Source organism: Grus americana, chromosome Z, assembly GCF_028858705.1.
Source record: "Grus americana isolate bGruAme1 chromosome Z, bGruAme1.mat, whole genome shotgun sequence".
NCBI lineage: Eukaryota > Metazoa > Chordata > Aves > Gruiformes > Gruidae > Grus > Grus americana.
This window is the reverse complement of record NC_072891.1, coordinates 42,340,236-42,364,641: the sequence shown is the minus strand read 5'-3', so window position 1 is coordinate 42,364,641 and position 24,406 is coordinate 42,340,236. Positions and strand designations below refer to the sequence as shown.

Below are 24,406 nucleotides of genomic sequence, written 5' to 3'. Positions count from 1 at the left end.
TAGGTGAATTGATGAGGAACAGAAACGATTCCCCACTTCGGTCATTCCTGATTTATTTTTTTTTAAGAAACATATTCCATAAGCAACTTCAAAGCCTTCTGAGCAGGAAATAGTAAAGAACTAAAAACACGAGAAAAGTCTACTTACTTTTATTGTTAGAGATTTAATCGTTAGATCAGCTGTCTGTGGATTAGTACCTGACTGTTTCATTTCAAAGAAGAAGTCACAAGGCTGTAATACCTATACAAAAGAGTAAAAACACATGTTAAATACAGAAAAAAAAAATTAAAAATCATACACTTTGAAATACTACACATCAAAAGTACCAAAAGGAAAATTTACCATTATTTGGTTCTTCAAAATTAAGAGTAATTTGAATACTAATAACATGCTTGAACATAAAGAGAAAAGAAAAGTATCAGAAGCATCAACTCAGCCATTCGCAATCTTTAAAGATTCAAATGTCAGCTACAGTAAAATGTATTACACTTCAGCAGCTCCATTCTTTAGGTAAAGTCTGCAAATGTCTTCAAATACACCACATCTTCATGCCTGTGACTTTTGAGGAGAACCAGACTTTTCAGTTAGGGGCAACACAGTAACAACAGTTACAGTTTTCCTGAATAAAAACATCACTGTTTGAATCACAATCACTCAGTTCCAGTTTTATTTTACAATTAGTTCTTGCATACTCCCACTTGCCAAAGTTTCCCAAAACCAAATCTAACATACGCTCTAAACAAAATCATAGAGCTATGTGATTAATAAAGCACTCAGAGGTAGTTAGTACCAATAGTACATTGGCAGGAAAAATTGCTGTCCAGTCCCTTCCTGAGAAAGTAAGTCTTTCAAAACCAGTAATTTCAAACCACCAAACTTCCTGACACCTCTGACTATACCTGAATCAGATGCTGGGGGAATAGAAATACCCTGAATCAGTTTTACCACACTTTTCCTAAGTGAGTTTGATCTAGTAGAATTTTTTGTCCATATTATTATTTTATTTTATGATGCTCAATTATTTTTTTCTTCTTCTGTGTTACATCCAGGAATGAAAAATAACATGTTCTTCTTTAGACTAAAGTACATGTGAGAAATGCACAGAAACAACCTCATCGCTTGTGCTACTCTAAATCCAGATGCTAGTTTGCTAGGTATCTGGGGAAACCTATTCATCAAGAGGATGAATATATCCATCACTAGTGTCCCCAAAGTTTAGGCAATATAAAATTTTCACATCATTATCAGCTTTCAGAAATCTTTTAATCTTCATATAACCTCATATCATACATTTTCTTTCTCGTCTAAAGGTGGCAATGGAATGTCATCTGAATCTCTATTTCTCTGTTTTCCCAGACTGAAATCATATTGTTTACAGAAAACCTCGGTTCCGAGATTTCCTTTGGTATATGTTTTCAAAAGGGGCAATTATGTTGCTACTTGCAGAGAACATCACCTTTTCTGATCTCTATTACTCTCTCAAGAACTTTCTGAATCTTTCAAAAAACATACTGTTTTAAGCATCAAAACTAAGGTCCTCTGAAGTTTTTTCCCTCTTTATAGCACAAGCATCCTGCCAGATACAGGTCGTCTTCTCTGTTTCTACAGTCTGAGGTAAGATATTCTGGCAGAAGATATTCCTGTAAGAAGCAAAGCTTGGTGTGAAGCCTTCTAATTGTTTTCTACAAAGCTTGTCACATTTGTGCCACATTCGCCGGCTACAGAAATGGAAGTCAAGCAACTTTGCACTGTGTTGTGGCTATCAGTGCAAGTGCATCACTTTCTCAATGACAAGATTGTTAACAGATTAATGCAATCAAAAACTGTGTCCACCTAAGCAGTAAACTGAGCTGCTATGAAAGTATCAAATAAGGAGATGAAGTGGAAGTCCTAGTCCTTTACGCTTATAGCTTTCGTCTTTCCTACGTAGCTCTATAAAATAAGCAGGCATTAACACACAGCTGAGACTTGTTCTTCAAATTCATCTGTGGTCTGAGGACACACATAATAGTTGGATATACTGTCAAACTGATTTTTTTCTCTGATGCAACAATATTAATAGACAGTTAACTGAGGTATAGTCTGCTGTAGAGGCAGAAAAACTCCAGGAGTCATAGAATCATAGAATGCTTTGGGTTGGAACAGACCTTTAAAGACCATCTAGTTCCAACCCCCTGCTGCGGGCAGGGACACCCTTCACTAGACCAGGTAGCCCAAAGCCCCATCCGACCTGGCCTTGAACACTTCCCAGGGATGGGGCATCCACCGCTTCTCTGGGCAACCTGTTCCAGTATCTCACCACCCTCAGAGTGAAGAATTTTTTTCTTTATATCTAATCTAAATCTACCCTCCTTCAGTTTAAAGCCATTACCCCTTGTCCTGTCACTGCACTCCCTGATAAACAGTCCCTCTCCAGCTTTCCTGTAGGCCCTTCAGGTACTGGAAGGCCGCAGTGAGGTCTCCCTGGAGCCTTCTCTTCTCCAGGCTGAACAACCCCAACTCTCTCAGCCTGTCCTCATAGGAGAGGTGCTCCAGGTCCCTGATTGTCTTTGTGGCCCTCCTCTGGACTCACTCCAACAGGTTCACGACTTTCTTGTACGGGGGACCCTGGCGCTGGACAAATGCATTCCCACCTGTACAGTAACTAACAGGTCTGATTCTGTCGCCAAAATATAAACAAGCAGTTTTAATATAATGGATCTATGGACCTTAATACAAAGGAATTTATGAATTTATGTAATCTATTTCATAATAACATACTTCCCATTCTGTCTGTGACCCTTTTGTTTTTCACTTACATAGCTATCTAATGCAAAGTTTCAGACTGAAAGTATTCCAAATCTACTACCTTGCACTTGAAATAGCGTACACTCATAAAATTCTACTTATTTGGCTTACACAGCATATAAGAGATTATTAACATTTTACTCCTCTAGGTTCTTAATTTTAGCTTGTCATACAAAGTAAACCTCAAAATCCACAGATCAAAATGATGCTTTTGGCATATCAGACAAAATAGAAGAAAATCAACAAAATGTTAGCCACAAAATTTTACTTATATGGCTGTAATATACATTCTAATGATGAAAGCTTCAGAAATAACTTGCATTCTAGTAGTATAAGTTCTACAGTACCTTTTAAATACAAACTGGATGTCTGCAAACTTACCGTAGTAACATTTCCTTTCCTTTTTTCTGGAAGAAATGGGCATGCTTTCATTTGTATCTCTTTAACAGCAGCTGTCATGCTATACCTTTCAGGGCTATTTTTAATGAAGACCTCGCACTGTGTTGTAACCACCAATGCAGGAGCATCACTTCTTGTTAAATCGGCCACAAACACAATCTCTGGATTTTTAACAACAATGTTCATTTCCATTGTAGATACAGCCTGCACAGGTGCTTCAAAAATATAAACTAAATTAGATTAATTGTTCAAAGATAAAATTGTCATTATTGAAATCTCTCTCTCATAACTCCTCTGTAAGTCTTAAAGATTTAGTGCTAAGATCTAGCATAATTGGTGTCAGAAAACCCATAGATCCCTGCAACAGACTTATTTCTAGGCTCTTCACTGGAAATACAAAACCATTAAAGCTCTAATTACTTTCAGATACAACAAAAGTTTCCAGAAACATTCTTTGTCAAAAGGAAAAGGATAACAGTATCACCACTGTTATTACTTCTGATACTAGCAAATATATCAGCTTCACTACATACCTACATCATAGGGTCTTATAAAAATGCTGGACACATTTTCTGCTCTCTGGAGCAGCAAAACACATATTTCTCCATAGAACAATAACGCATTTACTAGTACTTCATGTAATCATTTGCAGTACCAATATACTTTTATGTACGACTTTCTGATTTGTTTAGATTGTGATCATCTACTGAACAATCACAGCAGGCCTAGCAGAGGTGGACACAACTAAGATATTAAGTGCACAGGAAAACAAAAACAAAAGAAAAGAGACTTTCTTTGCAGACCTGATGAGAACTACCTGAGGCCTGGAAGCATAAATAACCCATTTCCTGCTCTGATGCTCTAATGGACTAATTCCTGATGTCAGGTATAGGGTTCTGCACTAGAAAGACCAAATTGGGCACTGAAGCTAAAAGCCTGTTTCCTGATGTAAGGAGAAACATGCATCAGTGGACAAGTGAAATGACAACCTTTCTAGGCAGGAATATCTGGCAGGCTGAATTAGTATTTAAGCATAATATAATAAATTCCATCTTTCTCAGGAAGGATGAAAATTATGACAGTGGTAATCATCTTTAGAAACTTTGTTGAGACTGCAAAGACAGCTAAACAAACCTTCAGAGTGCTAGCTGTAATTGTCCTTTCCCATTTTATTGTAGACATACATTTTTAGGTACTTCCTTTGTCTGGCAAGACAAAGCTTCATTTAGAAATAAAGAGCAATAGACACGAACTAATTTCCATGATGCAAAGAAAGATAGATCAATGGTAAAAAGAAGCTTTTCTATTCACACTAATGCAGGAAATAGTATAAAAGCAGTATCATTATTTTTAAAGTGGTATTGTAATACCAAAATTAAACGTATATTTAAATACAAATTTTTAAATATTTCCAGTATATACCTTGCTCCTTTAAAGGTAATGACTGTTTGAGATTTCTCTGTGCAGCAGCACTTTCTGCATTAGCCTTCAGGAATATATCTGCAACAGTAAGTAGGAACTCCATGCTTGCACAAAGGTATATCTCTTGAACAATCACATCTAGAACAGTGCCATCTCTCCCCTGTTTATAGCTTATATCCACCATAACTTTCTTTTCAAATCCATGTTTCATTTCCACCATTCTGAAAGACCATTAAAGCGGCATGTAATCAGACAATAAAAAACCAGCCACACATACCAAAAAACACTCAAGATTGTCACTCCATCTGCAATACATTAACAACAGTGAATTTAAAAAGTAACACCAAAAATTTTAAAACATGACCAATAAAAACATTAATATAAATTCTATAAAACTTCAAAACTAACTGGACTCCCATATTGGCAACTAAAGGTGTTCATAATTTTAATATGTCAAACCATCACAATTTCTCATTTACATATCAAAAGTATTATACTTTACTGACATTTGTTACTCTTCATGAAAAAGAAATCTTAGTCTTACTTAGCCAGTGGTTTATGAAAGCTGAAAGTGAAATTTGTTTCTATATGCATTTATTAATTTCATATTTAAAGTCTGTTTCATTTCATATCTAAAGTTTGTTTCTAGCATTTATATTGATCTCTTATTAACACCATGTGGAACAAAAGACAAGTAAGACACAAGTCTACAGTAACGTGTACTTTAAGAATCTACACCAAAACAATTGCAGTTTTAACAGAATACTGAAATGGAAACATTTGGATCTCTTTGTCAAACTCCAATAAACAGTAATTTATGTTAAAATACAGACCTTGGTGTAGCCTTCTGGATTGACTGTCTTTTATCATCTAATGTACAATTTGCCAGCTTGACTGAAGCATTCATTGAACCATCTGATAACATTTTGACAGCAGCTGACATCAAAACTAACTTAAATTCTGCAAGCTTCAAAAGGTCATCTCTCTGATCCAAATTTGTAACCTGTTTTAATCAAATGAAATATGATTGTAGATTTGCTTACAGGTAATGGAAATAATACACAGATGTGAGATACATTTTTATTCTAACTGGTAAGATTTCTAATAATAATATATTAAATAAACTCACTAGTAATTCAAAAGACAACAAAAATCACTAACATACAGAGAAAACTTAAAAAACCCAAAGCTGTACCCTTCTACCAGCTTGCTAAAGCAAGCATACATGAATGAGGTGGAAACAATGTTTAAAAGAAAGTAGAATTCTCATATGCAATTTTGGTTTGTTTACTGCTTAAAAATACATAATATATGCAAAGACACCAAATAAGAAACTAAGTTTTGTCTCTTATTACTACATAGTGTTTAGCCAGATACTGGAAAATTGTTCAAAATCTAAAACAAAAGACCATAAATTTACAATTAAAAATTACCAAACTTTTAGTCAGAAATTTGCTGATGAGTTTTGTAAATTTAAACTAAGAATAATAAAAATGGATTCATACTGTTATACAAACCTAAACTGTCTCTCCACAATTTTATTTATATATGTGTTTATCCACGTGTGTGTGTAACTAAAGAATAGGTTGCATCCCTCTGCATTTTCTTCCCAAACTGTATTTTAAACTAAGATAAGTTTTCAGCAAATTTTTAGTCAGATCACAGAAGATGCCATGTATTATATGCTACCACTGGTTATTCTCTTTCCTGCAATATCTGCCATGTGACTTAATTAAAAATAGCTATTTATCATTTCTATCATGCTTGTTACTATAGCTAGATATCACCTTCTCTGCTCATAAATTAAACTATTCCTGTTCAGAATTTCCTGGACTCTAGGCATCTTTAAAGCTGTTTCTCTTTGTAATCAAAATTATATTTACCTGTTTTGAATTTGGACTATACAATACTAAAGTCAGAGAGTCAAATCTGAAGTCCAGTTTTAGTGTTGTTTTTATTTTCATAGGTGAATGCAGTTCCACCACAGCTGATGTCACAACAGTTACACCTTTCAGAAATTAGAAAAACACTTAATAGTAAAGAAATAACCTGACTGCAAAAAAAACCCACAACCCCAAAACCAACATCATCACTAATGACTATAAAGACAACTTCCCTTTTCCTCCATGTGTAAATCCATCCACACTTAGGATGTGCTTATCATGCTCTCTGTAATTACTTTTGGCAAAATCACACAATGTTTGAGAAAATAAAATGCTCTGCTCATATATTCTACGTGCAATTTTTACCATCTCTAAAACATAAAAGTACAACTTCCCTTAACGTTATATAGTACTGTGTGTAAGAACGTTACAAAAAACACAAGTTTACTTTCACCCTCGTTTATTCATCTTGCCACATTTTTGCTATTTTTCACATTTAAAAGAAGAGTTCAACAAAAGATTTTTTTCTTAACCTCACTGGCTTTTTTTTTAGTGTGTGCTGAACAGTTTACAAGCAATGATGCCTACTGAATAGGAACGATTTTTAGGGATGCCATCATTATGACAAGACCAAAAGATCTAAAATTGAACAGCAACACAACCGGCACACATAGGGAAAAGAGTAACACAGCAGCTTTCCAAAGTTGGGATGTTACCAAATCCAGCCGACAGACTTTTAGGTGCTCACTGCATTACTGCCACTAGAACAAGACAGTCCTTACATTAAAACACATCATGCTACAAAACTCACCACAATGACTTTTGAGGCCAATTGAGGCATACTGTTAAGAACAACTGAGTCTGGCATCCTTTCATAAAGGCAATTCGAACAGAAATAATAAGTTGACTGAAAATGCTAGACCACACTTAATTTTAGAAAACATTACCTGCAGAGTGCTGTGAAGTACTATGCAAATCACTACAATGGCTAGTCGTATCTTTTGGTTCTGGTAGAGATGTTGATGCACCAGAGCTTCCACCTATATTTTCATTTAGTGTCCTCAATATTGTGGTAATATCCTCCTGACTGAGAATTAGCTTTAAAAAAGATTGTTATTAAACTCAGAACAACTCAGTTAATGAAACTTTTGGTAACTAAAACCCAAGTTTACAAATAAACAGATAAAGCAAATTAATCCCCTCCGAGTCTCTGTTTAGGAGACTAAAGAACAAAGTAAAATGTTTTTCTCAAATCCACACGACCCCTTTAAAGTAACTTCTAGAATTCACACATTATTTTGGTTTTGTCCACAAACTTTCTTCACAGAGGTACAATTTAGAAACTGAATGTTAGAAGTTGTACTCATATAGTTTGATTTAGTTGCCCAAAATTGTCATCCACATTTAGTCACAAAGTACTTTACAGTAACAGTTACTAGTTCTATTTCAAAATTCGGCAAATCGGTTTTCCTCATACAACTGGTAACCTTTATATTTTTTTTTATGTTAAATTTAAATGAGCACATGCACTAACTCATACTCAGGCTTGTCCTGGATATGAATTCAGCAGGTGATTGTGCTGCTAATAAACAAACCAATAAACCCCAACTTTTCCCAATCCTTCTTTGAAAGATATTAACTGACAGGTAAAGGTGGCTATAACAGCACACCTATTTCTAACTAGCAACAGTAATACAAAGTCTGCCTGCAGTATCACAGATGAAATACAGAGCTTAGATTAGAACAAAAAGTTATTCACTTCCTTTTTCCCTATGAAACAATAAAATCCACTCTACCTATATGTCTTGAAATCAAACAATACCCTAAGGAACTTGGACTTTTATGGACAGAAAAAATGAATCCATTTTCTACACATATTTTAACAGCTGCTTTCAGAAATGAGGGCTTACATTCATAGGCTTGAGTCGGCCAGATATTTCAATGTCAGGAACTTCATTATACCATGCAGCAGCTAAGTTTCGTTCAACAGCTACTTCCAGATTGAGTGGCTGCAGCAACTGTACTTCAGTTTGCAATGAACCCTGCTCATAGCATGATCTGCAAACAGAAACAAAATACTCCCAGCTTGACATACTTCACTTACGCATTCTAACACAGACTGTCTTTTTCCTCATCTTTTTGAATAGTACTGTAAAACATCCTTCATACTACTCCTAGTATCTCTAGCTAAAGCCTTACTCCACCAACTAGACATCTTTTCTTGGCAAGGAGGAGACAGATCAGGTACACAACACACTAACTTCTTGGAAGTTAGGACCTCTCACCTGCTCTGCACTGGAGAGCAATTCCATCTTTCTTCAGTGCTCTTAAACTGTTTGAAAATCCCCTTCCTTTCCTTCTCCCCCTCCCAATCCCCTGCACCAATGGCCATTTTTAAATGCTTCTTTACAGCTATCTGGCTTGATATCTTTCCTGCTATGTATAGTTAAAAAACTCCATCAAAAGAGCCCTTTACGAATGGGTATAACCTGTTCCAAAACAGTGAATGATGCATAATTCTATTATTCTGAGCAATATTTCCTAAACAGACATTCACTTCTATTAAAAGATGTGTAGATTGCTGTTTCTCCTAAACCATACATTTTAATTGCTTTTACAAAGTCTTTATTAATTTGCTGTTATATTTCAAGATAATACTGTATCCATCAACCATCAACCATTAAATAATTATTTTGATAACAACTTTTCAAAGCTCTCCAATTTAAGTATCCCGAAAGTATTAAGTGAATTTTAAAAAAACCTTGACATTACATTACCTGTACAACTTTAGTTCACTCAGTTTCACCGTCATAGAGTCAACAACAGGTGGGAGATTATACCGTGTTTTTGTTTTAGCGATAAAGAATTGATTCTTCACAGTGATTAGACCAAGATCAGCCACCAGGACATTCGCAGACATTGCTGACTGTGGAACTATCACAACTGGCGCTTTAATATTGATATCTAGTGCCAAACGGGAACTACGCTCCGCTAGCTCTTTTACGCCTGTAGCTGCTTTCTCTGCTGCTTGAACAGTTGCCTCAGTAAGAGCTTCCTTGGCGGCTTGAAAGTTATTTATAAAAGCCTAGGAAAAGAATACAGATCTTGGGAATTTTATTAAGAAACACGCAACTTCAAAACCACTAAGAATCTTAGGTTTTGAAACAGCAAACCATCTTACGACACAATTTTTGCTACCTGCTTTTTCTGAATTCTTTAATAGGATAATCTCCCTCCAAATTACCGTAAAGTATGCATATATATAAAAATAAATTTCCATACTAAATATTTTGCAAATCAGATGGTAACAGCAATGACCTTGTAGCATGACTTGTATGAATTAGGTTTTATTTACTCATATGGAGAGTAAAAAAATATATTTACTTCGCAGAATTTATGGGAAAGGCACTAATTTTCACTGTTTATTATTTATATTTCAGTGTTAGAAACAATGAACAGTATGTATATTTAAAAGCTGTCATAAGCCATTTAAAGAAAAAATGTCTAACAATAATAGCAAATACTGTTGCTTAGCCAGCCCCTCCACAATAACAAATATAGGGAGGAAAATGCAATTACCCAACCACCAATCCCAGTGAAGTTTTCACAATGAATATGTAAGAGCTCTTACACAATAGGGCACCACCACATATGGGATGCTTTATCCCTTTCTAGCTCTGATAATGTTATCTGAATGCTAAGGAACCGTATCTGGAAAATTTAACTTACCAAAATAGATGAAACAAACTTGTTGACAAAAACTACTTGAATACACCCCACAGTCAGGTAAATACGATTGTCAACAACATCCATATTTGTATATGCAATGCCATCTGTAGCATTCACATAAGATATCATCCTAAAGTTGAAGACTTCTTTTCCTGTGATGTAAAGAGCCTTAGGAAGAAAAAAAAATAAAAAAGTGTATCTACTGTAAAAACTTATGCTGGAGAAACTTAATTCCAAAATAAAATGTAGTACCTCACACTTCTAAGACATTTTTACTTTAAATATCTCAAGAATAAATGAAAAAAAATCCTTGAAATAGCTGAAAATATTCAGTTGGAATCTCAGCTTGAATAATTCTTTCCATTAAAGTCAACAAAATAAGGAGTGTAAAGAGCAGCTGTGCATCACAGTTGCAAAAAATAAATGTCAGCGTAACAACTACCAGTTGTGGGGGGCAAAATCAGTCTATAGAGAATAATGCTCCCAGCAAATACATAAAAAATTATTAAAAATAAATAAAAATCACAGTTAAAAGAGTACAGTCCGCAAAGTAAGTTCAGTTTAGCATCTATACTCCACTCAGAAATCAATGATACATGCAAATGCATACCTTTTTATACAATGCCATCTCATCAGAGTCCACAATAATGATGTTCTTTAATTTTGCAGTCACTTCTGTTGCTGCTTTCTTCATGATCACTTGGCTATCCAGACCTTAGAAAAAGACATACAAAATTTAGGGACTATTCCGGTTACAAAGTTTTGTGCCTTTGCGATTAAAGTTTTGTTCCTACCTTCAATGTGAATTTCAGCTATTCTATGTTTTTTCTCTCTAATAAAGATACGTAAACAGGATAAATCTGCACAGATATTGAGGTCGATAACATCTTCATACTTCGACTTTTTTGATGCTGTGGGAGATACAAAATAATAAAAATTACATATAATATCTTGTATTCAGGGACTCTGAGTCCTAAGTGGTAAGTTTTTATAGGTAATCTATATACAAAGCTATAAAAGCAGCAAAAATAAAAGTGATAAATATTCAATCTGTTTTTCCACAGCCTAATTTTTCAGATAAAATATTACCTTTAAGTATAGTGTATGAGTATGTTAAGGTTTTCTCAATCCTCACAAGTTATGGTTCCATAAAAACATCAGTTTCAGTCACATGATTTTATTGCATGTCGCTAACAGACAACAAGCCATGGTAAATTAACCAATAACTACGCTCGAAGTTTAGTTTGCACAGTTGTACAGGAGGGAGGAGAATCACCTATGAAAGGTTTTCAGCTGTGTAAAGTCTAAATTGTCGCACGTTAATACATGAGAAACTATTTTAATCCCTTGCCTCCAAGAATTCTGTAAGATACCAAACCCTTCAGTGTTTGCCTGTGTAGCAAAATGGTTCAAAGCTAGAGAAGTGCTCAATCTTCTGTCCACAGCTCTCAGCAAGCCACAGAACAGAACCTTTTCAGTTCACAGACTATCATAGGTAGGGAAATGGTGTTTCATCTCGTGTCCAAGCATGATCCTGTATAACTGACATCAAACAACCACCACGATTGACAACAATCTTACACAGAAAAAAACCCAATTTAAAAAATACAGCTAAATGGAAGATTTTTTTTTCACAGAGCAATTATTTCACCTTTTACTTGTCCATTCTATTATGCAATGGAGAACTATAAAACACCTTCAAAGAACGAGCTGAAGAACTAAACTTCTTAGCAATCTGATGGAATAATAAAAAATCATCAGCTGAAAGACAATGAGTTTGTGACATATTAATAGTCTTCCCACATCTCATCCCAACTGATCTCTCATCATTCCTAAGGCAATGTTGTCCTTCATCTTCCTCTACCCACCCCCCGCCTCAAAAAAGCAGCTACAAACCTTATTTTCTCTCATTTTCTTAATAACCTGTTTGGCTCCAGACAAGAGAATTACCTTTCCCTTCACAACACTTAAAAATTAACATAATTTATTTCATTTAAGTACATACAGGAAACAAATGCTTGAATCCCAAGAAGAGCTGTTCACCCAAGAGCTTGAATGTTTTTTTCCTAATACAGATACCATTTCTGTCTCAAGTTCTTATTCAAAAAAACATAATCAGGCTACTAGTTCACCAACCTCCCATAATAAAATCATTGACCCTCAGCAACACTGTGAATTAACGACTGAATATGAGTATAAACCAGACTTAGAAACATATTTCTGTTTTGCCAAACAGAAATATGTTTGTAAAGGCAGCACAAATTTACATTCTCAAAAAAATCTCACCAAATGTTGCTAATGTGATCCTTGGGGTTTAAAGATACCAAACTAGTACTGAAGTTTAACTCGAAATGTTTGTAAGAACTAACATCAGTGCATGCAGGCAGCCTCAGAAAGATCTCATCAGTGTACCAGTGGGTTGGCTAGGTCAGTCATAGGAGGGAAATACTGAAATCAGTAATGCAGACCAATACTAGAATCATCTTGAGAATCATTGTCTACCATAGTTTTTGTGTGTGTGTGTTTACTTTTTTGATTTAATAACTAGCTGAACCCTCATTGTTTGATTGACAGGAAGCAATGACCACTAACATCTCAGAGAAGTCCTTCTCAGAGCATAAATGAACATCATTGGCGTAATGTTGAGCATTTAACAGAAGCATTCCTTTCAAAGTAGCTCCCAGACACAAGATCAAACAATGGAGATGATCTGTTTGTTTCCTCTTGCACAACACTATCAACAAATCAGACCTGCCAAATTCTTGGTCAGAGAATGATAAAACTACATAGCAAGCAAGTTATTCACAGGAGATTGATGTTCCTCAAATATAAGGTAATAAAATAACTGTAAGGCAATTAAAAGTGTCAATTAATCTCAGGGAAAAAAAAAAACCACCAAACAAAAAAAGACAATTTATGAGTTTGTTGGTTTTTGCGGGGGGTGAAGGGGTGGGGGGGTGCGCGTGTGTTTGTTTTTTGCATATGCTCAGTGCCTTGAATACACAGCAAAGGTATGTCTTGACCAATATGTCAGAAAACTGCACATGGAAAGAGAAGAGATAAACCTTATTATTATAAGGTTATATAAGAATAATTCCTTCAGACCAATATTGTTGGATAACTGACTGGCCTGCACCCCTTTCAGGATGCAGCAGTGCTAATGCTTTTGCAGGCCAAGGAAAGCTAGGAAACCTAAATTTACACATAGAGAGAAATCAGATACCTACAGAGTACCAGCTACCTTTGATAAACATAAGGTGGCTCACCAGATTTCTCTCAAATTGCAGGAACTCATATTCTACTTATGTCTCCCTAAAAACACAGTGATTTATATTAATGAATGCTGTTACCAGCGTCTTATAACAAAAGACTGAAAATGCTCAAGCCATCTTCCACCATGCAAGGACTTCATATTTATTACACTTCAAGGTAAATCCAAATTCATGTGCCAGTTCATAAACTCAAAGCAGCGATTCCAAAAAAATCACTCCTACAAAATTGGTGCCAGTAGAGTTTAGCCATTCAGCAAATCAGTAGATCACTAGTAACCAAAACTGCCCTGGAGCTTATGAAATGCAGTAGTGTGTATTTTTTGTACTAATATCTACACCCAATGTCCACACTTTAATAAATTGCTAAATGAGTACCTATGTGCAGGTTACAAACATAAACTAAGAAAAATATTTTGACGATGGGAAGAAAGGTAGTGTACAAAGTCATTTCACTGAGAAGTTAGAGAAAGAAAGATAATTATGCTATTATTTGGAAAGTACAAAAGTGTCTAGGATATATTTAATACACTTATCAAAAAAGTTTTCACGTTCATGCTAAATTTTCTAATCTATAAAGTTTTTTATTTCCTTACTTTTCATAAATACTTTTTCCACATAAATGCTGTAATACAAAAATACTTTTCTCATTATATGCGAGAGCACCATTAGGAACATAATCACTGCCAGTAAGCTACCATTCAGTGCAGACTGAAGTGAATGTGAACACATATCTTCAAAAAATATGCTTAGTATTTCTACCTTAGGAAATGTCAACAGCTGCAGTATCTACTTTGCCTCATTAATTATACAGTTATTTCTCATCTACAGACTTACACCCAGGTTACCCTTGCTAGTCCATAGTACTCTGATGGCTAACATTCTTTTTACCACTGAAATTAAAAAAGGTTGTGAAGTTGATAAGTAAATATACCCTAAACAAAATTTCTCATTTCAAGTCATTGACAGGCTTACAAAATCAGAAAATATGTCTGTTTTCTTCCTTGTTTAAATAAGTGAAGAGAGGGGGGGGAAAGCATAAAGAAACTTACTTAGTTTCTTAAGAACATCCTTCTTCTCCTCTATTTTTTCATGGACCAGTTCTTCTGCAACTTTAGTTTCTTGTTTGGGTAGAAGATTGTTCAGATAGTTCATAGCATTCAGCAGAGCTTCAGTATGCAAATGAACATCTAGAGATGAAAAGTTCACCTAAAAGAACAAATTGTGTTTATCCAATATGCCTCTCTTCCCATAATGAGAAAATTATCTTAAAAAAAAAATCATACCTTTATTTTCTGTAGAACATTCTGATAGGCAGTTTTCAGTTCTGGTCCATTAATATCAGCCTATTCCACCAAAAGTGCATGTAAAACAAACAAATCAGGACAAGTTTGCAAATTTGATTAGAGAGAACTTATTTCAAAAACCACTACAACTTAAGGTGTACAAGTTAATCTGTTTTGGGAGCAGACAGACTTTGCACATGACACTCAATGTCCTAAGGAATGATAAGTAAGGAAAAACCTTCAACAACTGCTCAGTAATACTGTAACGTTTATGATTCAAAAGCAAGGTCTGCTCTTGTCTCACCTTTACATACTCCAGAGTGAGAAGATCATCTTCTATATTATCCAAAGTAGTAATTATGTAAACTGGCTTGTCATTATCATCTTAAAAAACCCAAAAGAATAAAAAAGATTATTTTTTTAAAAAAAAATTATTGGTAAGTTCTCTACAACTCTTTTAATCATCTGTAGACTACAAACTAGGCTACTAACTGTCATTACTATTTAATCACAAAACCTCTTCTGTGGACCTAGAATAGGTAAATGTCTCTATTAAAATCATCAGCACTAGAACGTATTTACCAAAGCATTATTAAGATAATGAGTTCCTGAATTACTTTTCCTTCTGCCTCCCTCCCAGCCCCCCCATTTAATTTAGGAAGCAAATCTTCCTCAGTTGGCAAAAGAAAGCCCTACAGGCTTTTTGAAGACAAATTCACAGTGTTATTTGTGAATAATTTTTTTATCAGACTATAAATACTTACCCATATACTCTGGGCACAGCAGACAAACTTCACGAAGGAAAGCATTTGCAGTCATGTCAAATGTTCTTAATTTAAGTTCAGTGCCTAACCCTACAATATCAAGCTGCAGCACAGGTGTCTCGGTATTACCAGTAAGACGGCATAATTTAATTAAGACCTAAAAAAACCCCAAACAAACAAAAAAACCAGAAAAAAAAAAGGTAAGGGATTATCCTCTTGGTTTTTATATAGGATTATATATTTACATACGTGGTACTGGTTAATGGGTATTGATCATTTTGCTGTCTACAGCAAATCCCCTGGAAAAAATAAACAGTTCAACAAGCAAAATTACTAGAATGCTGTTTGCTGCTATTTTAACAAAAACTTGAAACACACACATGTAATACCAAAGTTACACTTAGATGAACTAATTTTTTTAAAACCACTTTGTAAAGGATTTAGTAACCCAGTCAAAAAATCAGATTTTCAGTCAGCATAAAGAGTTTACTGCTTTCACTGGAATTTCTTTGAACGCTTCTGGTAAGAGTTAGATTCCCAAGCTGAATATCAGGCGAGAGGATTTCTTACTTTTTCACCCACGCATGACAAAGATGTTGTTAAATAAATACCTAGCTGTGCTGTTGTTATCTGTCTTTCACAACCAAAACAAAACAGAGATATGAACTCTTTCTTTCCACACAATGCTCTCTGCAAACAGGGAAAATCAAAACCAAACCCAGCAAGTAATTTTAAACTATAAAGCCAACAAACACAAAGAAGGTGATTCTTAATAGATTCTCAATTGTATTTTTCTTATAGATTGTAAGACAGTTTCTATGAGAGAATAAAATAAAATACATCATCTATCTTTAGACTAGTAGCTCTTAAACAAGGTCTTGTTATCACAGAAAAAACAGGACATTTCAATTTTATTTGTCATTATACTTTCTGTAAGGTGTAGTATATAAGAAGATATGTTGCAAGCTAGCTACGACGTATTGAAGCCATTCTGTGAGCCCTACCCTAAAACAGAATTTGTAAAGTTTACAAATAAACCATACAAATTCAGTTAAGTTACACAATGAGTAGCAGCAGTAACATTGTTGTAGCCATGATGGTCTAATGATAAAGGTAACAATAGTGGTAAGAGGCCATTTCTTTTACTAGACCAACTGATGCAGTTAGAAACAGTGTCTTGCATTTGGTTAAAATACTCTTTTTTTTTTTTTTCTTTCCCCTAAGCCTAAAACAGCAGGAACAAAGCATAAACCACCTCATAGTGCACATGTTACAGATTTAGGTGTGAGGCCAACACAGTCTGGGAAAAACTGGAGTGGAAAAATAGGGTGCTTGTTACAAGATTAAGCATTAATGAAGTTTTCCCATTGACCACAGCAGTATCTGGAAAAAAGATGTCAAAAACTACATCTTAACCTAAAACAAATATATAATGTGATTTTCAAGTGATTATTAGGTAAAAGATATTCAGTGATAAAATGAGTTGGGAAATAAAGTGGATAAATCAAAGCATTTCAGTGATGACAAGGATGCAGAAGCACAACTGTGACTTGGAAAAAAACTCTACAGAATAGTTTCATCAAGAAATAGGGAATCAATACTTCTGCAGACATGAATTCACAAACACAACAGGGAAAAAATACGTGCGCTTCAGCGAAATTAAAAAAAAAAAAGTAACTTTACCTCAGCTACTTCAAATGTTAGCTGGAATTCTGTCATATTTTTCAAAGACTCTTGTTTACGTAGTTTTTTTCGCCTGGTACTGGTAGCTCGCTTGAGGGAACCAGATGGGGCTTCAAAAAATGGCATGTCTTCCACAGGACTACTTAGAGCATCATAAAATTCTTCTTCTGATTCTAAGGATTAATTCACAACAACATTATATATATATTTTAGAAAGCCAGTATTTTGCAGTAATATGACCTAGAATTTTTATGTCTACATCTATGAAAACTTAAATGTACAGGTATGGGAAGATTACCTAGCTGATAATTAGCAACCAAAGACTGTTTCTATAATTATCTCCATTCCTGCCTCCACAACTTTTCACACCTACAGCTCCCTCTATCACATCGTAATAAATCAGTTCTCGCCAGCTAACTCCTTTGTCAGCATTCTCTCACTATTGGCTGTACAAAAGACAGAACAAACCACGTCTCATCTTGCCTTTGGTGTGTACTAATAACTTAATAACTCTTCTGCTGGTCTGATGGCTGCTGACCGTACAGAAGCCTTTGCTTCACTATCAGTGGCACTACTGCAGAAAAGAAGGCTCCGGGGAGACCTCATTGCGGCCTTCCAGTACCTGAAGGGGCCTACAGGAAAGCTGGAGAGGGACTGTTTATCAGGGAGTGTAGTGACAGGACAAGGGGTAATGGCTTTAAGCTGAAGGAGAGTCGATTTAGGTTAGATATTAGGAAGAAATTCTTCACTGTGAAGGTGGTGAGGCACTGGAACAGGTTGCCCAGAGAGGCTGTGGCTGCCCCATCCCTGGAAGTGTTCAAGACCAGGTTGGATGGGGCGTTGGGCAACGTGGTCTAGTGGAGGGTGTCCCTGCCCATGGGAGGGGAGTTGGAACTAGATGGTCTTTAAGGTCCCTTCCCACCCAAAACACTTTATGACTCTAACTCTAGTTATTACTTTTCAAATTAATTGTTGCCAGTGTTCGCTCTCACGTCACCCTAATTTTTTCAGATTTGAAAGATACTTTCTACCTTTGGACACTTAAAGGAACTCATTCAAAAAATAGATGAAGATGCACAAATACATACTTCTATAAATACTGTACTACTGTACTGTACACACTGAATTTAAAGTGATAAAGTAGATGTAAACATTAACTTTGCTGACAACTTTGCTAGTGTTTGCAAACCACATATATCATTAACTTGAGAGAGGAGAAAAAGATTGTTCGCTATTTCTCCACTTGAGTGTTTTGGCATGACAAAGGTGATTGATATATTTGACTATTTTTCAAATGTAGCTACTAGATGGAATGTTACAATCTAACTGCACTGTTTGAACAGCAAGCAAGTATTAAACATGACCAGTTTCGCCACAGCCAATCTGTTTGATTCTGTAGAAGCGGAAATGATGTTTGTTTGTAACAACACAGTAGTTTCTAACAGTCATTGTTTCAGTATTTTGTAATTTAAACAAATCTAGCAAAGGAGGAGAGAAATCCTTCACCAGAAGAAAATAATTAAAACCATCATCAGAGGACTAAGTACATACTGAAGCACAAAATTACATACATACTACTTCAGATGTTCTATATAAAGATTTGTAGTAACATATGCAAAGGCAAAAATAAACAAACCCATCCCACCAAACATTTTACTGCTATGAGAAAATACACAAATATTTAGTACAGACTGAATTATAATAACCTGTACAGAATATAACACTACTCAACCTCCAAGAACTTGAAACGAAGCCACAAATGCTTGCTTACTCCAAAAGAAACAAATTAATTCAATGAACTCAAAAGCTTGACTTGCCGTGTCTATTAAATCAGACTTTAAAAAAGATCACATTACCTGACTCAGCAAATGAATGAAGATCCAAAACAGGAAACACACCTTGTGATAAATGTGGTGCTGAGAGCACAGGGGATATTGCAGCCTGAAACAAGAGATACCGTAAAGTCTTTTGCTTGAATTCATTGGTCATGCTATTGCATGCACATACGCTGCATGAAATTGGTCTTAAGTGAAAATCATTACGGTCAAACACTTACATTACTAAAATTAAAAGCATGGAGAGAAATGACGCTTAAATCAGGTAGAAGCAGCAGGTACTGCACAGTCATCTAGCTACCGAGAGAATACATCAGGAAACACAGCAATGAGGTTCAAACATCCAACTTCACAGATCAAAAGATGGACAGAAACAGCACATCATATGAAAACTCAGGAAAGACAAAGCCCAGTCCCTCACAGGACTACAGTATGGCAACTTCAGAAAGCAGTAAAAGATCAACTGTTCTTTATAAAAATCACTTGATACTAGTGGCAGGTGGGGAAAAAGAAAAAAGAACTAGAGAAAACATTAAAGCAGACAGAATTGTTTCTAGACTTCATAGAATCATTTAGTTTGGAAAAGACCCTTAAGATCATCAAGTCCAACCGTTAACCTAGCACTGCCAAGTCCACCACTAAACCATGTCCCTAAGCACCACATCTACACGTCTTTTAAATACCTCCAGGGATGGTGACTCAACCACTTTCCTGGGCAGCCTGTTCCAATGCCTGACAACCCTTTTGGTGAAGAAATTCCTTGCTTTGCTTTGCTTGCACACATGGCTTCTGCTTTACTTGTTAAACTGTCTTTATCTCCACCCACGAGTTTTCTCAATTTTACCCTTCTGATTCTCTCCCCATCCCAATGTGGGGGAGTAAGCGAGCAGCGGCATGGTGCTCAGCTGCTGGCTGGGGCAAAACCATGACATGACCAAAGCCAGATTTCCCATCAAGCCTCAGAAAGTATTCTCAGTGGTTTGAATTTGTAAAAAATTCTCATCTGCATGTTCCACGTGCATATTTAGTACACATGCACCTTATAAAGAGTATTAAAATAAGGAGAGATGTGTGCATTGTCTGTGTGCCCCTTCTTCTTGACTGCACAAATGACAGTAGTGTTGGATTTTTTTCTTCCCCTGTTACTGCTACTTTCAAAGCCCAGTTTCATGCAATAATTCAGTAACTCACAGTATTTTACAGAAATCTAAGTATTATGGCAACAAAGAAACATTCATCTTTGAACATTGTTTCCAAGGCTCCATTTTTCATCTCACTCTTCACATTTCAACAGTCTCTCTTCTCAGTTTCCAGCCTACATAATTTGACTTTACAGAATATATCCATTTCTATCAGTGACAGATACAGCAAGTCTCCAAGAGTCTTGTAACTGTGAAAGTGCGTCATCTGTAACACTTTCACATTGTAAGAAGACAAGGAGAAGAAACCGTGAATCTTGACTTCACAGTATGAAATCATGACAAATAAAGCCTTCCACACCAAAGTGGACAGTCGTCTTGTACTTAAGTACAAGAAAAAGGTGCTGGGTGCAAAACCCTACAAGGATCTGTTCTGAAGAGTCTTCTGTTTTTGCAGCCCAAAAACAATTCCTCCACAAACAAACAATGTAAAGAACAAAGTTCGCATGCAAAGCTCTGAAAAAGGATTTCACATCCTTTTCAGTTCTGAAGTGATGTGATGGCAATGAAGCTCAGAAGAATTTCAGCTACAAGGATGAAAGCATGCGAGTATATCTGCCACCACCAAAGCAGCAAATCCACTCAAATTCACTGAATTTAATACCAGCAATTAGAGTCTGTCAAGCTCTGCAGTAGAAGGAAGCTTAAGCAGATAGGTTTAATCATAGGTTTTAATGTGGATGCACCATATCTAGTGGTGTGCCCCAAGCGTCGGTGCTTGGTCTGCTCCTATTACAACATATTCATCAGTGACCTGATCGAGGGGACAGAGTGTACCCTCAGCAAATTCACTGATGGTGCTAAGCTGGGAGGAGTGGCGGACACACCAAAAGGCTGCGCTGCCACTCAGCGAGACCTGGACAGGCTAGAGAGCTGGGCAGAGAGGAACCATATGAAATTCAAGAAGGGCAAGTGTAGGGTCCTGCACCTAGAGAAGAACAGCTCCAGGCACCAGCACAGGTTAGGGGTTGACCTGCTGGGAAGCAGCACTGCGGAGAAAGGACCTGGGAGTCCTGGTGGACAACAGGCTCTCCATGAGCCAGCAATGTGCCCTTGTGGCCAAGAAGGCCAACAGTATCCTGTGGTGCATTAAGTGTGGCCAGCCGGTCAAGGGAGGTTATCCTCCCCCTCTACTCTGCCCTGGAGAGGCCACATCTGGAGTTCTGTGCCCAGTTCTGGGCTCCCCAGGTCCAGAAAGACAGGGAACTCCTGGAGAGAGTCCAGCAGAGGGCTACAAAGATGATGAGGGGACTGGAGCATCTGCCGTATGAAGAAAGGCTGAGAGAGCTGGGTCTGTTTAGCCTGGAGAAGAGAAGGCTGAGAGGGGATCTCATCAATGCTTATAAATATCTAGAGGGTGGATGTCTAGAGGAAGGGGCCGGACTCATCTCAATGGGGCCCAGTGACAGGACAAGGGGCAATGGGCACAAACTGGAACACAGGAATTTCCGTCTGAACATGAGGAAAAACTTCTTTACTCCGAGGGTGACCAAGCACTGGAAGAGGCTGCCCAGAGAGGTTGTGGAGTCTCCTTCTCTGGAGATATTCAAGATCCACCTGGACACGATCCTGTGCAACCTGCTCTAGGTGATCCTGCATTAGCAAGGGGGCTGGACTAGATGATCTCCAGAGGTCCCTTCCAACCCTTACCAATCTGTGAATCTGTGAAGATAATGCAAATACATTTACACTGGCTCAACAATCTTTTCTCACCTCATCTTGTACTTCACAGGTAATGTAGAGGTAATAGTAAGCACATGAAAGTAACTTAAAAATATTTTAAATGTAATAGTTGAATTCTGTAATTAAATTCAAGTATAGGCAATGTTACAAAGTACAGGATAATCATCTTACATGTGCATATTTTATTTGTGTAAAACTAAAATCCCATCAGTTATCCTTGAAAAAAGTTTGTGATTAGTGGAACAAAACAGAGACTGGGGCAGCTTTTGGCTGGGGATACTATTAGTATATCAAGAGTGAAAGAGCAGGTCAGAACTAGCTAGGATTTTAACATCACCACTGAAGAGACTGCAGGAACTACATGTTGAAGGACAATCATCTTCACTCTATATATACTTTCAACAGGTATGCATGGCTAGTTCTGTGCAGTTACAGTTACTGAATATTTTTTGCTAACATAACCTACAGAAAACACCACCAAAACTGCAAAAACAGCTATCAGGAACAGGGCAGAATAATTTGTATAAAGATGGAAAGATAAAGTAATCTTAAAAAAAACCCAACCCACAAGCCACAAATATGACCATCATTCTTTTAGAATCAAGTACAGAAAAAATTAAATAATAGATAATTAGAAGTATTTACAAATGACAGAAAAATTGATAGCCCAGTTTTGTCTTTCACCTTGAGACTTCACATATGTTCAATTGATAGAACTGCATTAAAGATACATAAACCATAGCCAGATCACAGAGACTAGAGTGATGTTAAAAATTAGCAATTCAAATTTCATTTTCTAGTTTTGTAAAAACAGTTCATATCAAAAAGTAAAACATACTTTTCAGGAATAGTAATTCAGAAAGCATAAAACAGTGACCTGAACCATTTTCACTAAGGAAAGGGGGTGGGGAAGTAGGGAGAGAACTCACTCCATGCTCCTAAACCTTAGAAATACAAGGCAGAACTGCCACCCACTCAGGTATGTTGTATAACTGAATAAAGAAAAGCTGGGAAGAGCAGTGAAGTCAGCTGAAATGAAGCTGCCACTTTTGCCAGGCAGGCACTGTTTAGCCAACATTAGACACAGAGAGTGGATAATTTTTGGTTTTGAAAGTTAAACTCCTGTCTAAGATCCACGTAATACTTCAACTTTAAAAATTCCAAGGTTTCAACCTTTTCTTTGCTAAACAAAATACCTGAACCTGAACTCTGCAGCACTCTGATACATGTGTAAATTTGAAGGTACAATTAAACTAATCCTCAACAAAAGCGAATACATTTGTTAATCAAGATTAACATGAACTACAAAGTAATTCCCAGAGTAGTAAAAGTCTGGGGTCTTTTTATTCAACCACTGGACAACTATTCCATAATTATTGGCTAAAGATCATAATAAACTAACTAACTAACAAGCAAAATATCTGTAGCTTTAGAGAATTAGCTAAGTTTTTCAAGAGGTACTAAGTAAATGCTTGTTTGCCACTTTCTAATGCTTTCAAAACTGCAATACTAATAGCAAGAAGGTATTTTTCTGAAAATTCTTAATGAAATATTTTTGAAAAACCTTACCTCAGTTATTTTTGGAGGAGAACTGGTAGCAGGAGCACTTTCTGGCTTAGGAATGCTATCAATTAGCTCCAAGATACTTGTCAGCTTCTGGTCTGATATTTGGATAGAAAGTAAAGGCAGCTGACCAGACAGTTTGAACCTGTAAACAAGCAAAGTTATCTTACAACTATTTCATTCAAAATTTACATTAATTTTCTTCTGAAAAACACACAATACATATGTATATATATGTATGTAACTTCTGTTCCACATAGAAGAGTTAGTTAACCAGCAAACACCCAGTTATTAACATAATTTATATTTCCATTCGATACAATGTCTTGTGGATCAGGACTGCAAATTCTACTAATAATTATTTCTGATTTGGCTACAGCATATTTTCCTCACAATGAGAAATTGTTCCCTCTTCTTTGTATATTTAATTTAAATACTTGTAATAAATCACAATACCATCCTAACCGGATGTATACTATACAGAAGTTCCTGATTTTCAGACTTCATTAAAGAGCTCAAAGCAAGAACGAAGAGCAGCAAGCCCTTAAAGAAAAGTCAAAGTTCCAACATCAGGTAAAAAGCTGCTGTACCAGTCATTTCAAGACTAGTAGATGACTCTAGAGTATTATAATACCATCTGCAGAATACATCCTGGAAGCATTTGGAGACTGAACCAAATACAAAATTAACAAGTTCAGCTGTTGTTGAGTTATGGTATCAACATGCTAGATTCAAAATGGTTACTTGCTCTTGGCGCAGGTTAAAGTATTAGTTATGATTAGTAATTCACTGTGGTATACATTTATGTAATACCAAACTGCTGTGTCATTCATTACAGTTGTAGACAGTGCAGGCACTCAGAAAGAAGCAGCAGCTGATCTCCAAGAAATATTACTATCTCAGT

At 36.2% G+C, this 24,406-nt stretch overlaps 1 protein-coding gene across 3 annotated transcripts in view; it reads right to left on the bottom strand.

Moving 5' to 3' along the window:
* The window catches only part of VPS13A (vacuolar protein sorting 13 homolog A), a 109,950-nt gene that overhangs the window by 51,357 nt on the left and 34,187 nt on the right, over positions 1–24,406 (bottom strand). For all 3 annotated transcript variants that reach the window (XM_054809220.1, XM_054809221.1, XM_054809222.1), the window contains exons 23-40: positions 23,509–23,647; positions 19,079–19,163; positions 17,223–17,395; positions 15,540–15,696; positions 15,080–15,159; positions 14,776–14,835; positions 14,542–14,698; positions 11,015–11,131; positions 10,831–10,934; positions 10,221–10,388; positions 9,269–9,576; positions 8,402–8,549; positions 7,439–7,589; positions 6,492–6,616; positions 5,442–5,611; positions 4,609–4,829; positions 3,169–3,401; positions 148–240 (exon numbers count right to left, since the gene is read on the bottom strand). In XM_054809220.1, coding sequence (XP_054665195.1) covers positions 148–240; positions 3,169–3,401; positions 4,609–4,829; positions 5,442–5,611; positions 6,492–6,616; positions 7,439–7,589; positions 8,402–8,549; positions 9,269–9,576; positions 10,221–10,388; positions 10,831–10,934; positions 11,015–11,131; positions 14,542–14,698; positions 14,776–14,835; positions 15,080–15,159; positions 15,540–15,696; positions 17,223–17,395; positions 19,079–19,163; positions 23,509–23,647 — 2,689 coding nt within the window. The remainder of the gene's footprint in view (positions 1–147; positions 241–3,168; positions 3,402–4,608; positions 4,830–5,441; positions 5,612–6,491; positions 6,617–7,438; positions 7,590–8,401; positions 8,550–9,268; positions 9,577–10,220; positions 10,389–10,830; positions 10,935–11,014; positions 11,132–14,541; positions 14,699–14,775; positions 14,836–15,079; positions 15,160–15,539; positions 15,697–17,222; positions 17,396–19,078; positions 19,164–23,508; positions 23,648–24,406) is intronic.